Here is a 16142-nt window from a genome sequence, read left to right as displayed (position 1 = left end):
ATAAAAGCTCACCACCAAATCACCTGATCCTCTCTCTATTCTTCTCTCGCTGTGCCTTGAAAACTGCTCTCTCACTGCATGGTGTAACCATGCATATAAGGTGGCCTCATAAGCCTTTATGAGGATGACACACCTCAAAGCTTTCTCTCAAGGTGGTGAGACCACCTTAAACACTTACACCATGTCTCACTGCAAGAATGGTAACAAGGAAGAGCACCAAACAGCTGTTTCAATATCGAAAAGAGGAAGACCAAAGTAAAGCTCCGTTGGCAGTGCAGAAACTCGTGTGCCAAAAACTACCAAGAAATGTCGCAAGTCGAGGAAACTCCCGTGATAGATGGAGTTGCAACTGGAGCTGGATCTCCGGAACAGGCGGCCGCAGTGGCCGTGGCAGCGGATGCCTCAGAAACGGAGCGTCTGGTAAAGCTTATCATCGCCATGGGCTATCCGGAGAGCGAGGCACGCCTATCGCTGGCGCGTTGCAGCAACAATGTCCAGAAGGCCGTGCAGCTTCTGGTCGAAGGTGCCGATGAGGACGACAATGGTGAATCTCGACGACGTCGTCGTTGTCGTCGCTCCCTTAAGAAGCTGCGATCAACACTTCTTGGCGATCCTTGCGCCACGGACGACGCCATCGTGCAGCTGATGCGGGAGCAGAGCAGTGCCCTGGCATTTGCGGATATGATTCGTGAAAATTCCGACCAGGTTATGAAGCTGTTGGTTGCCCGGGAGGATTCGGAGGCAGAGGTGTTGGAGGAGCAGGTGGAATTGAAGCTGACGGAGGAAGAGGAGGAGGAGGAGGCATCGGACGAAGGGGATATATCGCCAGCTTCATCTGCGGAGAGTTCGCCGCCCAGCAACTAATGCGTTTATTTGTAACTATACTCTAAGATCCTATAGTTATAACAAGCGATACTTAAGCGAATCGATCTAGCCGTGTCCGTCAGTTTCTTCATTGATAGTTTCCCTTAAAACTTGAATGTTCAGGGGAGTTTTTGTTTTCATTTTGAAATATTATTGCTATACTGAATACTGAAACCAAATCAAAACCATTTGGCATCATAAAAAACTTATCGTTCATGTAATTTAAGGGTATCTCTTTGTCGATCACACTTGCTTTCTTACTTCTTAATATATGAATGAAATTGTATTGCGATAATTCGAATATGTAATTAAAAGAAGACATTAAATGAAATCCTGGTGAATCTTCTGCTTTAAATTAACATTGCAAATTCAAATTATAAAAAACATCCTGTTTTAATTTTTTATGTAAACATCCTTTACTGCAATATGTTTATTGTCAATTTTGGTTCATATTGCCTAATGTTGGTCTCTGGAGGTCTCCGGGAGTAGCTCTATTTAATGCATTGAATGCATTAAGGGTTACGCAACCCCTTCCGTCCACTATTGTTATATTTTTGCGGATGTGACTCCCGGTCAAGGAGCGGAAGAAGCCGGAACTGAAAACAGAAACAGAAGCAACCCTGTCGCAGTCACAGAGTGCACAGCTTGTCAACCCTTTTCGACCCGATGATTAATGATCGCTCTTTTTTTTTTTATATTCCACTGTTTTGTACTGATTTCAATTTACCGCTTTGGCCCAAAAGTTGCCTGGATGGATTACATCCCTTAGGTTTTTCTTCAGTCCGTTGGAAAAATTCTAATTAATATTGACTCGCCACCGGTGGGCACTGTCAACCGCAGCCACAGCCACGTAACCTAACCGCCTCCGCCTCCTCGGCGTTTCTCGAGCGTTCTCAACGTTTTCAGCGTTTATCGCGTTTGATCGGCGTTGCGGCGCACCGCAAAACTGCAGAAGGCGACAACCCTTGACGCCTGCTTGACGTAGGCGGCGCCGTCTCATTTATCAAGCGCAGCAGCTACTGTCGCCGCCGCAGTTCTGGCCAACGCAGTTGGGTTAAAAGGAGGTTTGGGCCTGCCTGGGGTTAAAATGTTTCGGGTTAAGTCCAGAGTGCCAATGAATACGGTTAAAATGTCCATATACCAATGTATATTCTGGGTATATTTCTGAAATTTAGTTTTAATTATTTAAATTAGTGATCTGCTTAGGGTTAAGAGGCCACAATACAAAACTAAAGAAGTATTGAAACTGGAAAATATGGAATATGCTCTACTTCTATTCAATATTTTTCCTAAGCAGTCCGACCTCGTTTCATGTTCGCAGGACTTTAAAATGCAATTGTCACGGGCCGTAAATTAGATGTGGTAATATCGGTAATTCGATACTGCGATGACGTCGCTGACAATGGCCTGCAATCAGTCGATGTCCTCGTCCAATAGCATTACCGTTATGCCTGGGCTTGTTAGCAAGCCTTCTCCTTGCCTTGCATACATACACACAGATATTGTTGAAGGGAGCTCTGCACCAAAAGGGGCGGGCTTTTATCAATATGTTGACAACAAGCCGGCAATAATAATTGCAATAACAATTTGCAGTCAACCCAAAAGAGGCGTGCGAAATGTGCCAAAGTCGTTAAGGCAAGCCGTAGGTTTAACACCCTTGAAGTAGTATCTCTCAAATAGGAACTATAAGATAGGGTCGCTGTAGGATATTAGAAACAAAAACACATATGATAGTACTTATACCGAGAAAGAAATTAAGTTGGAATGTCTAGATTGAATCGTCTGAATATGCTCAAACCGAGTAAAAATTATAACAATTTGAAAGGTTATAATACAAAAAGAAAGCCAGATAATTGGTCGTATAAAAGGAACCAACACATCTCAAAATTCCATTACTGAACTATGTTGCGGTGATCATTAAATATTCGTTTTTTTTTTTTCTCCCTTTTTTCCTTTTTTTTGTATCGTAATCGTCAAGGTAATTTTCCATGCAAATGAGGCCAAATTAAAAATGATGTTGATAGCTTGTTGTAGACAAATCAAGACAGTTCTGGGAAATAGAAAGGCGAAACGTAATCCCGCCTGGTTATGGAAATGTCCGTGGCAATCGATAACCGCACACCGAGTCCGATTCTGAGTCCTGCCACAGGATGTGGATGTTTGTGTGTATGCAAATCGAACCGCAGCTCAGAGTTTGAAGAAGGGGAATCCGGGAAATGGGGTAAACGGGAGTGAGAGCTGTGCTCATTTTTTATTTGCACAAGCGCTTAATTGTGTAAAAAAAAGAGGAACGATGGTCCTGCGGCAGGAGCAGGATTCCGTTGCCGAAACACATTCAGAAGGAGCAGCTGCCGAGGGCTGCCAATTAATAGATGGAAATGGATTTGCGTAAGAAATATGCGTTGCCATTTCCACACTGCCCTCCCTCCACCGACCACCTCGCCCTCTCCTTCTGTCGAATGCAGCCACAATGCGTGGCACTGACAGAGACAGCAAGCCGTGAGGCAGTGAGGCAGTGAGGCAGTGAGCGAGGCGGACCAGAGACAATTAGGCAATTATTTGCGCAAAGGATCAAAACCAAAACAAAAAGCATAGCCAACCAACCACCTCTCTCACTGCCACTTTTCGCTCTCAGACCCTCTTGTGGGAAAGCCATCAATGTGTGCGAGTCTGTGTGTTTGTGAGCCAAATTCCGAAGCCGAAGTGATCAAGGATGCCATCATAGCTTTTTTTACATTTGCATTTCTATATGATGATAGTGTGTACAACAGCCGAATTGATCTAGCTGGTCTAGGCTTTGCAACGAAAACGCACAGTTTGTAGACAGGAATGTTTTATTCTCGATAACTCGAAAACGGATCGTTTGCGAGTCTTTTATGATATATTTAAATCAAAGAAACTATACAAGATAAAGCCTCTAACAAATCACTGAATATATATGTATTTCCCGAATATTAGATAATTAGAGTTATTTTGATAGTCTGGTATTTCAAAAAACTCAAAATTCTTCCTCTAATTTCCACTGTATATGTGAAACCTAGCTTATCTTAACTCAATATCACAAATTATATTATGAAAGCAGCTTCAAAGGCCCGAGCTGGCTGGCTTTGACCATTGAATTGAAGTGGCATCACTGCCCGAAACCGGGCTTAGGTAAAATGTTTGGGGTGTGTGGAGTGGAGTTGTGTTCGCGATGTGAGAGCATGGCCTTCGTTTTGGAGTTCGCCGGGACCGTCGTCGTTGCTTTTAATTGAACATGAGCAATTAGCGTGCAATTTGTTTCGCTCGCGAATATATATTCCAACGGTAAACGGGGGCAACACCCTTCAGATACCCTCCCCCCCTCCCCACCAGCCCCGTTCACGTGTGCCACGTGCTTTTTTTTTGTGTGTCTCTTTCGAAGAAACGCACTTGAGCAGAATTAATTTTAAATGCGGCTCTGCACGCGGCTAAGTGATTATGTCCTGAGCAGAGAGAGAGAACTTAGAAGCGAGCCATTCAACCACCACCCACTCGCAACCCCCTGTCCGCCCCCAGCTGCTCTTTCTACATTCGGTTGCTCGCATGTTTAATTATAATTAAAAAGCACAGCATCTCCAGCTTCGAGCATCCAACAGCCAGTATCCCACCCCATGGGCACATCCTTCGGGCTAACCTGATCCATAAACATTAAAATGGTTAATTGAGTGCTTAGTGTGTCCTTTGCCATCCCAGCCCATACATCCCACCCATTTCCCCCGCCCCACTCTTCAGCTCAATGTGCACCATAATATTAATTATTTTAATTGAAATGTTCATTATTTTACATCTAATTTAGCGCTAGGTGCGTGCAGTACTCCCCCTTTAAGCGCCCACCTCCATTGGTCACTCCCACATGCCACGGCACAGTGGGTACCAAAAATGCTGGGGAGATTTATCTCGGCAAGGTGGTTATAGTAAATGGCTTTGTAGGGTATTATAATTTTTGTTAGGAACTTGCAACGGCTTGAAGTATAAACATAAATACATGATCAGCATCAACAGTAGAGTTGATCTAGCAATATTCGATTCAATCTAGTTTTAACTATGTTTATAATTTATAAATTATAAATTTAACTTTATAAAAACTGTCAGAGAAACCGATCGGTAAATAAGTAAATTTTTAAATAACTTTGTTATTTTTAAATAAATACATACGCATTAGTCTTGGTAACGGTTGGATGAAATTGCAAACTGCTTGGGTAAACAAGCCTTCGCTTTTCAATGTAAACTTCCTTTTCCTTGTTTTTTAGCTCAGCACCTTTTGCAATGATAATAAAAGCATAAACATGCATGCAAAGCCGGGTTTCTAGTTTCGCTATGAAGTCCGATTTCTTTAACTTGAACTATTCCTACTTATATTTCAAATACAGTGGAATTTTTTAAGCTTAAGTTCTTTCTATAAAAACATCTGTGATCGAATTACTTTACTGCTCTCTTAATTAATTTGTTCACGTTGTGCCTTGAATTAATTACATTAAATCATATCCTTATAAAAAATATTAGAATTAAAATTTTTAAATTTAGTTTCTACTGCTACATCGCTAAATTCGAACTGATCTTAAGTCGAATTCCTCAACTCCACTGTTTTCACTGATTTATGCCCACTGTGCTTGGCCTGTACGATATTTAATTCTTTTTATTTTCAGCCTCTTTTTGGGGTTGATGCAACGGCAGCTTGGCGCGGGGTTTATTATAAATTTTTAATTGGCTTTTTATGTATGAATAATGCCAGCACCCTGCCCCTTCCTTCGCCTGTGGAGTTAAGAGCTGTGCTGTTGTGCCACCAGTAGAGAAGCTCCTGCTCCTGTCTCTCTCCGCGGACAAGGGATGCACCCCTTTGCCCTATGGTGGGGTGGGTCTACGTCTCCCTGCTCAGTTTCGGGGAATTATTTATGCAGTTAATTCATTGTGCGGTTGTTGGTGATATTATTATTCTTCTTGGGCAATAACAGCGGAATTAGTAACGCGACTGCTGCAAATATATACAGTGAGTACTCAATTTGGTGGAAGTCTATAGATTTCTAAGATTAAGCTTACGATGAGACCTTGAATTGATCTTTTAGCTATAAATTAATTTATATTAAATCATTTCAATATATAATTATTTATGATATTTTTAATATCGCATAAAGTCGCTAGAATCGGGGTTAAATTATGATGTATTGGAAGGAAGTATCCCTGCAATCATAATTATTCCATGCCAATTGACTTCTATATTCAGCAAGAATATAGATTTTTTAGTAATTCCTGCAACCAAAATTATACCATTTAAGGACTAAAATCCCAAAATATTTATATTTTCATCTTAGAAAAACTATAAAATACATGTTCGTTCGACCTTCAGAGGTCGCACTGTCCGCGAAAAAGGGTTGCATCATCAGAATCGAAACGAATCGCATCGGATCGAATTGATATGGAAAGGATGAACGATTGTTACTTTTGCATGGGGGTTGCCTAGGGATTGGGTATGAGAGCGCTAAAACTATTGGAAGCTCCACCTACAGACAGGTGCGCCTACGCAGCGTTTACAGGTGTCGCCCTCGCCGCTAACAGCGGTCTAACAGTGCCAACAGAGCCACCCTTGACAATTGCGGGGGGAGCCTTCGAGCACCTGTGATAGGCAGCCGGCTTCCAGGAGGCGGCGTCCAATGGCAGCACAGGGCTCCAAGAACCCGTTAGCGAACCCCCAAAGAGCACGAACAACCCTCACAGAGCGACAGAGAGAGTGCGAGCAAATGCCGGTCTCGCTTGCTGATAAGAGAGAGAGCGAGAGAGAAGTAGAGAGAGCGCGAGAGCGAAAGCACGCGAGAGAGCAGCAACCACCTACCCACGTACGCAGTCGGCGTCGCACAGTGGTCGGTGCTGCCCCAAAGGCAAAATCAAAAACATGTATCTTGCAGATATTTATTGTTCTTTTAGAGACGTACATAATAATTCCAGTGATATTATTTGTTGCAAATTTTAATTATATCCACTTTTCTGCAATAAATTAATTTTATTTAAAAGTCGCTAATTTAGTTAGCTTTTTAGTTATCTAATTATTTTTGAAGACGTTCCGACTTCAATAAATTTGCATATGTGTGTTCCAGAAGTTTGACTTGTTTATTGAATTGCACTATTTTACCTTATTACAATTTATATACATGAAATTCTGATTATAATTATAAGGGTATACATATCATTAACTACTTTTCTAAAACAAATATTGAAATTGTTTTATTATAAACATAAATTTTTTTAGCCTATAAACAACACCTAAAAACCGATCAAACTATTTGCGCAAGCCAGTTGGCGTGCTATTAGGATTTACCTCCCAGATTGGCGGAATCGACCACTGTGCGTCGCTGCCGCTGTTGCCGCTGCTGCTGCTGCTGCTTCATTCATGCAGCCGCATTTGTGCGGCATTCGAAATTTGAACTTTGGCGCTGGCGGTCGTGTGTGCGCGCGTTCGACTAAAACTGAAGAATCTAGTTGGCAGACGAGCAACCTCAGCATCCCAGTAACGAAATCAAAACAAAGTCACGAACGAACGAACAGTTGTTTATTTTTTTTCTGTGTACGTACGTGTATTGAGTGCAACACATGCCACAAGAAACAATCAGCAACAGCAACAACACACAGGTCCCCTTCTGTGCGCAATTATTTGAAATATGCAAATTTACGAGCTAACTAATTAAGTCGAGTTCGGTGCGTGTCCGTGCGAGTGTGTGTGTGCGTATGTGTGTGTGGCAGGTGTCGGAAAAGCTCTCGCCTACTCACTCTCTCGATCTCCCTCTATCACTCTCTCTCTCACTCTCCGCCTCCGTCTCCGTGCCGTGATCTTGCGCCCACACACAAGTAGCAAATAACGGTAATCGGCAAGTAGCAGCAGCAGTCTGATCTCACTCTCTTTCGACGCGACCGCGGCTCTCTCGCTCACCGTGCCCGCCCCTTCCGTCGTCCGCCCTCCTCACGTGCGGAATTTTCATGCGTGCGAGTGGCGAGAATTCGCATTCAATTAGCGCAAATTGAATAACATAAACAAAGCGAAGCGGCTAACGCATTCCTGTGTGCACCAACAACAATTGAATAATAACGACCGCAGCTAAATAAATAAAAGGCCTTGCTTCCTGCACAAAAACAACAGAAGAGAAACAAAAAAAGAAAAGAAAAGCGAAGCGAAGAAATTCAACCGAACAAACGGTCAGCTCTAAAGAAAAGCAAACATAAGCGGCAGTAAAGCAGCAGCAGCAGCAACAACATCAACAATAACAACAGCAACACGAGAAACAACAACTCAATTTCTGCATATGTAAGTCGAAACTTTTCGCGGCGATCCTTTTTTAATTAGTTTACGTTAGGTTTGGCTTGCCTTGTTTTTGCTACGTCTGCTGTTTATTTTTGCCATTTGTTCTAATTAAGAACCCAAGCATCTCTCCACGCTCTCCGCTCTTGCCTCTCCACGCTCCACTCTCCGCTTTGCTAATTGCTTCCGTCTCGGATTACACGAAGGCAGATGTTGTTGGCGTGGGCAGTGGCAGCAGAATTGCAGCGATCAGCGAAAAAAATTAAATCTGCACAAGTTAATATAAGTCTCATAAAGCTAGCAAAACAGTTGTTAGGACAGCTTAAGTTCCTTAAAGGACCTACATCTCTTAATATTAAGTGATCTTTGAAAAAGGTTAGGACAGAGAAAGGTAAATTTGACTATCAACTTATTTTTAGTAAAAGAAACTTAGCAAAAGCAAGTACAAGTAGAAAAAATCTGCAAACATACTTTATTTAAACATTTATCTCGTTAAGTCCTTTTCACTTTCCAATTGGTAAGTGCCACTCCTTGGATATCTCTCCCTTGCCTTTCTCGCTCTCTTTGCTTTCAGTCTGCTAACCCATCCCATTCCCACCCACTCGCGATCCCAGTTGGTGCATCTAATTGCAAATTTCACACATTTGCATGCCACCCACTCTCTTTCGATCTCTTTCGCTCTATCTGTGTAGCTTCCAGTGGCCCTCCATTATTTATTTACTCTTGTGCTTGCGATGTTGTTGTCAGTCAGGCAGGCCATTAATGCCAAATGCGTGTCTGTCAAGTCGCAAGAGTCGCATGCCGACTGCCTCGCTCTTTCCTTTCTGTCGTTCCTCCTCCCCATTGAGGTGCAAAAAAAGTTTGCGAGACAATAAGAAAAAGAGAGAAAGGGGGAGCAGTGCAGTGCACGTTGCATTAATTAACATTTAAACAATAATTAAATTATTCATACAAATGTGGCAAATGTAAGCTGGAACGACAGAGAGAAGGGGGGAAAGAGGCAGGTCCCTGCATCTCCATCTTCATCGTCTTCTCCCCTTCTCCTCAACAACAACAACAACAACAGCCTATTAGTACGGCTTATTGCCTGTCTGGGGCTCCCTTTCTTTCGCCCCCTCTCTCTTGCCAGCTACCTCTCTTCGGCGATCTTATCTCTTCAGCAGGGCGCGCACGCGCACCTCCAGGAGTTGTTTGTGTGTGGGAGAGAGGTATGGTGGAGGAGAGGCGGCAGGAGCAGTAGCACAGTAGCTGATGACGACGAAGACGCACCTACATGCAACGCCCTCTCAGACCTACCTCTCCCTATCTGACAACACTAATCAGCAAGGCACTGGAAAGATAGTAAAACATAGCATACTTTCTGGTAAGGCCATGAAGGTCGTCCAAAAGTTAAAGTATCTTATGGTTACTCCTAATTCATAATGTATTTTTATTTAATTTAAAATTTTGATGGTTTCTTATTTTGAGTATTTAGAGTATATTAAAATAGTTAGAGTAATTTATTTATTTATATACCGTTGAAGAAGAAAACTAATGATTAATGTACATATTAATCATAACTAAGTCAATATTATGTGGGGAATTTCAAAATTCAAAATTATGAAATACTTTTAAAATTGGTTACACTTACAATTACAATTTTGCGAGACGAGGCATTAGAATATTCCCATTTAAATCCTTATAAAAATATTTATGAATCATTTATATTAATAATAATACCCTTTTCCTCAAACTTCTGTTATTATTTCCAATTTGTTTGCATATTTACAAAACTTCTTTGTTATTATTTCTTAAGAAAGAACAACCCCGATCGGGCACCCTGTGGGCGAGTGTAATTGCCACACATTGTGATTGTGCCGCTTTAATGCTAACAACTTGCTCAGGCCGTGAGCCCCTCGTCCGCTTAGATCCCCTTCACGCCGCGATACCCCCCTCCATCAGCTTAAGCTGGCTCTGGACTGTATTCCTTGACCATTTCCCCGTATCCTGCGCCCCGCCGCTGCTCTGCTAATCCTTTAATTTATGACACTCTGGCACTCAACTAGAACGGCCAAAGGAGCGGGGCGGGGGCGAGGGGCGAGGGGCGGTAACATGACAACAATTTGCAAATATTTTATTAATAAATGGCATTGCATTCATTCGACTGTGGACCGCATGCCGAACACTCCAAGTCCGACTCCAAGACCCCGCTCTCGATCCGAAGTCCAACATCAGGCCTAAAGTCGCATAGGCGGCCCAAACTTGTTGTAAAAACAAGGCCCAGAGAGGGTCAGGGGATGCCGGCACAGAGACACAGGGGCCAGCCAGCAATTGGTAGCATGAGACTTGCGACTCTTGACTGTTGCGGCTAAATTAAATTAAAATAAAAGTGCGCTAAGGTTGCGCCCAAAGCAGCCACCAGGAGAGAAGTACAGTCCAGCATCTGTAACACGAACCATAGGCTCGCCTTTAGTTATTAATATCTTATTCATAAAATTTGTCTATTCATGCTCTCAAATAGTTAATGGTTTCAGCTTGCCTATAAATAAATGTTAAAATTCTTAGGAAAATAATACAAATAGTAGAGCCTATTTTTGCGTTGAAAAGGACATTTGGACATGGCTAGATCGGTTAAGCTGTTGATGTTAATCAAAAATATATTTATACAAAATATGATTTCGTAGGACAATAAGGAGTCTAAATGTGTATTGGTATTTTTAAAATACTTTCTTATTATTATTATGGCGTTCTTAATTCGATATTCTTGTGAGGAGCCTTTTAGGGAAGTTGGTCTGTAGGAAGAGGCAGGGAGAGATAGAGAGAGAGGTAGAGCTCTGGGCCAGTTTTGTGGTCAGTTTGCGGCCAAGCGAAGGCAAGCGAAGCCTGGCAAATTGAAATCGAAAAAGAAAACTCGTTAATTAAAAAGTTAACATGTGGACCGGCTGCGAGAATCAGAGATGAGCGCGTGAGCGGGGATCCGTGAGTACTGTTCCCAATTGGAGGCGCGCCTGCAATTGGTTTTATTAATAATTGAGCGACACTAAAGGTAAAAAAAAGGGAGGAGAAGGTAAAGGAAAGGATAGGAAGGAAACCAGTTTGTTGTTGCTTTAAGGAGGGGGAAGTGCGTTCGCGTCGAAATGAAAAATGAAGTGTGTGCGCTAGGTCCTTTGCCCTTCTTCCTCGCTCTCCCAGTGTTTTCATTATAATTGCCTTGCAAAAAAAAGAGGTAAAAATCAGGTGGAAATGGAAGGAGGAGAAGAAACAAAGGCAAAGAATGTGCCGGTCCTCAGTGACATAACTGATCGCCCCTGCTCACTCCCACTCCTTGGAGCTTGCTCCTTTTTATAGCTCTATCTGTCTCTCTTTTTGTCCCATTGCTATCTTACTCTCATTCTCTCTCTGTCCCTCTCTTTTTGTGCGTTTCTTATTCCGCATTTCGTATTTTGTGGTCGTTTTCATTATAATTGGTTTGAAATTAATTTGCCAATTACACGATCTCACATTTAATTGGCTTTTAAGGGAAGCCCAGGAGAAGGAGAACGGGAATGACAGTGGGAATGGGAAGAAGCAGAAGAAAGAAAGAGGAGAGGAAGGCAAAGAAGAGGAGCAGCGGAGCTCCTCGCTCCTCATGGTGCGTACTACTGCCCTCCACCTGTCCTGTCCCTCTTCCACACCCATCCCTTTTCCTGGGCGCTGCTTTTATTCTCTTCTGGCTTTGCCCTTTTTTGTCGTCTTTCGCCGGTGAAGTTGGGGATGAAGAGAATCCAATGATGATCAGTGCTGGCAGTTTATACTTTTTTGCACAGTGCTGTCAGCAAGGATAGCACTTGGAAAATGTCACAAATTGTTTTTCCTGTTTCTTTTTATTTAATAATATTTTAGATGTTCTTAAAATGTAAATATTTTAAAAATATTCCAAAGGTAAAGCTATTGTTGAAACCATTACTCAAGGACTTGAAATCTATATCGATCTATGGCATCCCTGATTATTTTGGTATATGCACATCAGGCCTTGAAACAGACGATTTAAAATTACATAAAAATAAATAACACAAAATTGTATATGACTAAAACAATAGCTATATAATTCTTAAAGTCTGTGGAGAGTCAAGACTTTAAGCTCTACTGGTGTATATAGAATTATACATAATTTATTTTCAGACATTTTTTATTGCCTTATAGTTTCGTGTAGGCCTTAGAACCTTCTTGTCCTCCCTCCTTGTATTTACAGCTTTTTTCTATAGCTTTTTTTTGGTGGCAGCACTGATCAACCGCCGCTTGTTCCCGGCCCCAAAAGCGTCGTCGCTTTCGATTTGGTTAAATGAGGCAAGCAGTGCGTGCGACATTCGCTTTATGTGCCGACAGCCGACAAAGAACGATTCTCAATCTCTCCGCGGATAAACCCCGGTCCCGTACCCCGTCCCGCCTGAGATCTCTCTTATCAATTTGCAATATTCATTTTTGCATAATACGCAAGCGGGGCATGCCATTATCCCAGCGATCCCCCCACCAAACCGCCTTTGGTGGGGACCGGCGTTAATTGGGTTGAACGTGCCGAAGTGGGAAAACCAGTTCTGGCGCGCTCTCTCGGTTTGCGGCCAACAATTTTAACTAAAGCCTAAACACTTTTAGTTAAAATGCCAATTAAAATATTCTTTTTTCTGTTCTTGCTCCGCCCGCCGAAGGCCCGGGGTCCGGGGCCCCGTGATCGATGGTTGCCCGACTCGGGGCGAAATAAATGCAGATGTCAATTAGAGGCTCATTAAAAAAAACTGCACACAAAAGCGCAAACTCGAGCTCAAACTCAAAACCCGAGCCCTTGGTTCGCCTCCTTGGGGGAACTTGATTTCCTACATGAGCATCACTTGCACTTTTCTGGGGCTCACCTTTGTTGGGACCCCCCCTCTTTTGTGGGCCTCCGCTTCTCGTCTGCTCCTCCGAGCCCAGCGGATTCCTGCCACTTCGAGGCAGCAGACGAATGCATCACCGAGGCACTGAGATCCGAGATCCCAGACCAAGCAGCCGATCCCAGTTCGTCCCGAGGAGCAGTCGGAATCGGAGTCTTTGGCATTCCAGGCACAGTGGATTGAGCTCCTTAAAAATATTACATTTTTAATTTTCGAAAGTGAGCTACTTTTTCAGGCTTACATTTTTAAAGTGGGATAAAAGGAATAACAAAAAAATGTTTAAAAGGAATTTTAAGCCGAACAGTACTTTTTATGTTGATCAGCCCCAGTGTTTTAAAATTAAAATTAATCATAATTTGAAATTAAAAGCAAAGAATATTATTATAATATTATATTATATTACAGGTTTTAATTTGTTTTTACTGTACTAAGTTCTTGGAACATTTTCAACTGATTCCCCAAGAAACCCTTAAGTATTATAGACTCTTCATGGCTTCGTCCCACTGTGCTCCGTCTCCGTTTCTGGCCGCTCTGAGTGAAGGTGATTTAAAAATTTTGTCACATTTTCAGTACAAAGATTTTGGTATTTTTTAATGAGCTCTCGGGGATTCTCAGCTCCGCAGCACGCCTCCTCCAGTCCATACCCTTTACCAGCTCACAGTTCCCAGTTCCCATTCTCCAGTCTCCAGCACTTGGACTGGGACTGGGACTGGGACTGCGATGGGATGTGGACATTTCAGAGGCTTTTTTTCGGTGTGGCTTAGGTTCCTTCGCTCCGGGCTTTGTTCTTCTGCGTCCTCCTCGGGATTCGGCTCGAAACGGAGTCGTCGGAGTTGAAGCAAAAGTGCAAATTTCGCTCCACCACGATCGTCTGCCGCCGCCGCCGCCGCCTGCTCATTTATATATTTTGTTTTATTTCGATTTGGTTTTGTTGTATTTAAATTGTTAATGTGCTCGGTCTGTCTTTGGGGAATTAGCACAGCTTTTGTTCTTGTTATTGCAACTTGTTAAAATTCCGATCGCTCGCCGAGAGCGGGACAAGGGCCACAAGTAGAAGTCGAAGTTGGGAGTTTGGCGGCAAGGATATGATATGTTCCATGTTCATAAATTCAACACGTCGCACAGTGAGTGGCCTGTGGGGGATTTTCCCTGACCAATTTTGGGCTTGAGTTAATTATTTTCACTTTGTATTGTTTTAATGATGTGCTGCTGGCCACATTTATTGTGTCAAGTTCAAGATAAGGCAGCAAGGCAGCTAATGTGGGAAATGAAATGAAATGTATTACATAGTATTATTCAGTTAATTAGGTTTTACTTTTGTGGTAACTGAAGGGATTTTCCTTTTAACTGGGATTAACAGCGCATGCCCCTTTGCTATTTTTATTTTATTTTTTTGTTTGCTGGCACGCAGGCGCAGCAAGCCCCCGACGTAATTAATTAGCAAATGAAAAGCGTATGCAACAATAATTATAAGAGTGGAAAGGCAATTATGCAAAAAATAACAACAAAGCAAGGAAGAAGCGGGAAAAACGAGCCACGCAATGCGGATGCAATTGTTTTTCTTTTTTTATTTATTTATTTTTTTTTTTTTTCTCCTTGTGCTTGTATTTGTGTTTTGGTTTTTGTGCCGCTTGTTTGCGGTTGCTGCAAGTTGCAACGCATTAAATTAAGTTGCCAAAGCGCAAGAAAAAAAATGGAAATTACATGCCACGTAGACACACACACTCATTAGAATTAATTGACTTTCCATAATTGAGAAAACAATGCGGTGGCGTTGACGACGACGTCGCCATTCGCTGCCCACCTGCTTGTTGCACTTGGAAAAATAAATACATAAAATGATAGAGGGTAATATTCATAAAACGGTTACCAAGGCGGCGGAAAACTGCAAGAAAAGTGGGTGGAAATTTAATAATAATTTTGTATAAAATGCACAAAATATAATATATGTATATGAATTGTTGAGCAAATTCTGTGCATATTATCAAAAATATTGAAAATTTCATTGATTTTGAGTGGAAATTTGAAGTCAATATTTGTAATATGTGTTAATAGTTCGATTTTATTTACAAAAATCGAGGTTCATCTATAGCCCATATCGTGTTTTAGTAGAAGTATAAGTACAGCTTGTTGTTTATACAGTCTATGCCATAAAAACTCTTCAGGAAAGTATCTTAAAGCCTTGGTGCTTTGTCACAGAATTCAGTCTTGGAAATTTCTTGGACACTCTTCGAAACATCTTTGTTTGTGATAAATTATTCGCTATATTCTACAAAAATGTAAGCTTGTAAAAAGTGTTCAGCTTGAATTTTAATAGCTTTATGCCAATTAAAATATTATTAAAAAATAAAAAATGTAATATGTTTTCTTGAATTCTTATTGATCTCTAAAAATATTTGTACATCTTATGTTTGCCCAATTATAGGGTATTTAACGGTTTGGTGTGACGCACCACATACTTTTCCCGCCGCATTTTCCCTGATTATTATTAGGCGCATTAAGTGCGCTTAAAATGAAACGAAAATGCAAATAAATTGCATTTAATTTGCCACTCCAAATGGGAGAAGTGGTTGGTGCGGCGGCCTGGCTGAGGGGCGCTGTGCTGCCATTTTAATTGGTTTTTTACACGCATTAGCATAACAGCAACATCGTGGCGCAAACGGAGGAAAAAAAAAAAAAAACTGGGGGGGATGATCATCATCAAAGACTCGAGAGATGTGTGCTTGTGGGTGGGCGTCTTTTGGGATATACATACATACATATATGTATATATTTATGTTTGTATATGTTTATGTTTGCTGTGTGTGTGTGCCGGTGTGCTCGAGGTGTCTCGCCTAAGGATTTTGATTTAGATTTAGTGAGAATGCTCTTAGCCAAGCGCATAATTCAATTGAAATTTCGCTTTACGCAACAGTTGCAGGCAGCAGGCAGCCGAGGCATAAACAAAAGCCAAAGCAAACCCCAAAGCCAAAGCCAAACTGCAGCAACAACAACAATTGGCACAAATTGCAGGATTTGATTGCGTTAATTAAGCAAAAACTACAATGTGATTAGTGGACTGAGAGGGGCAAGCGCAACACGTCAGC

At 41.9% G+C, this 16142-nt stretch overlaps 2 protein-coding genes across 2 annotated transcripts in view; both read left to right on the top strand.

Moving 5' to 3' along the window:
* The window catches only part of LOC108084359 (uncharacterized), a 57409-nt gene that overhangs the window by 10441 nt on the left and 30826 nt on the right, over window positions 1–16142 (top strand). The gene's annotated exons all lie outside the window — the stretch shown is intronic.
* LOC108084369 (uncharacterized) lies at window positions 216–1223 on the top strand. The gene has a single exon (XM_017180553.2). The coding sequence runs from the start codon at window positions 307–309 to the stop codon at window positions 862–864; it is 558 nt and encodes a 185-aa protein (XP_017036042.1). The 5' UTR covers window positions 216–306; the 3' UTR covers window positions 865–1223.

This window comes from Drosophila kikkawai, chromosome X, assembly GCF_030179895.1.
Source record: "Drosophila kikkawai strain 14028-0561.14 chromosome X, DkikHiC1v2, whole genome shotgun sequence".
NCBI classification, from domain to species: Eukaryota; Metazoa; Arthropoda; class Insecta; order Diptera; family Drosophilidae; genus Drosophila; species Drosophila kikkawai.
This window is presented reverse-complemented; position numbering and strand designations above follow the sequence as displayed.

Coding starts and splice junctions, on each gene's coding strand:
- LOC108084369 (XM_017180553.2), top strand. CDS start 307: ATGTCGCAAGTCGAGGAAACTCCCGTGATAGATGGAGTTGCAACTGGA.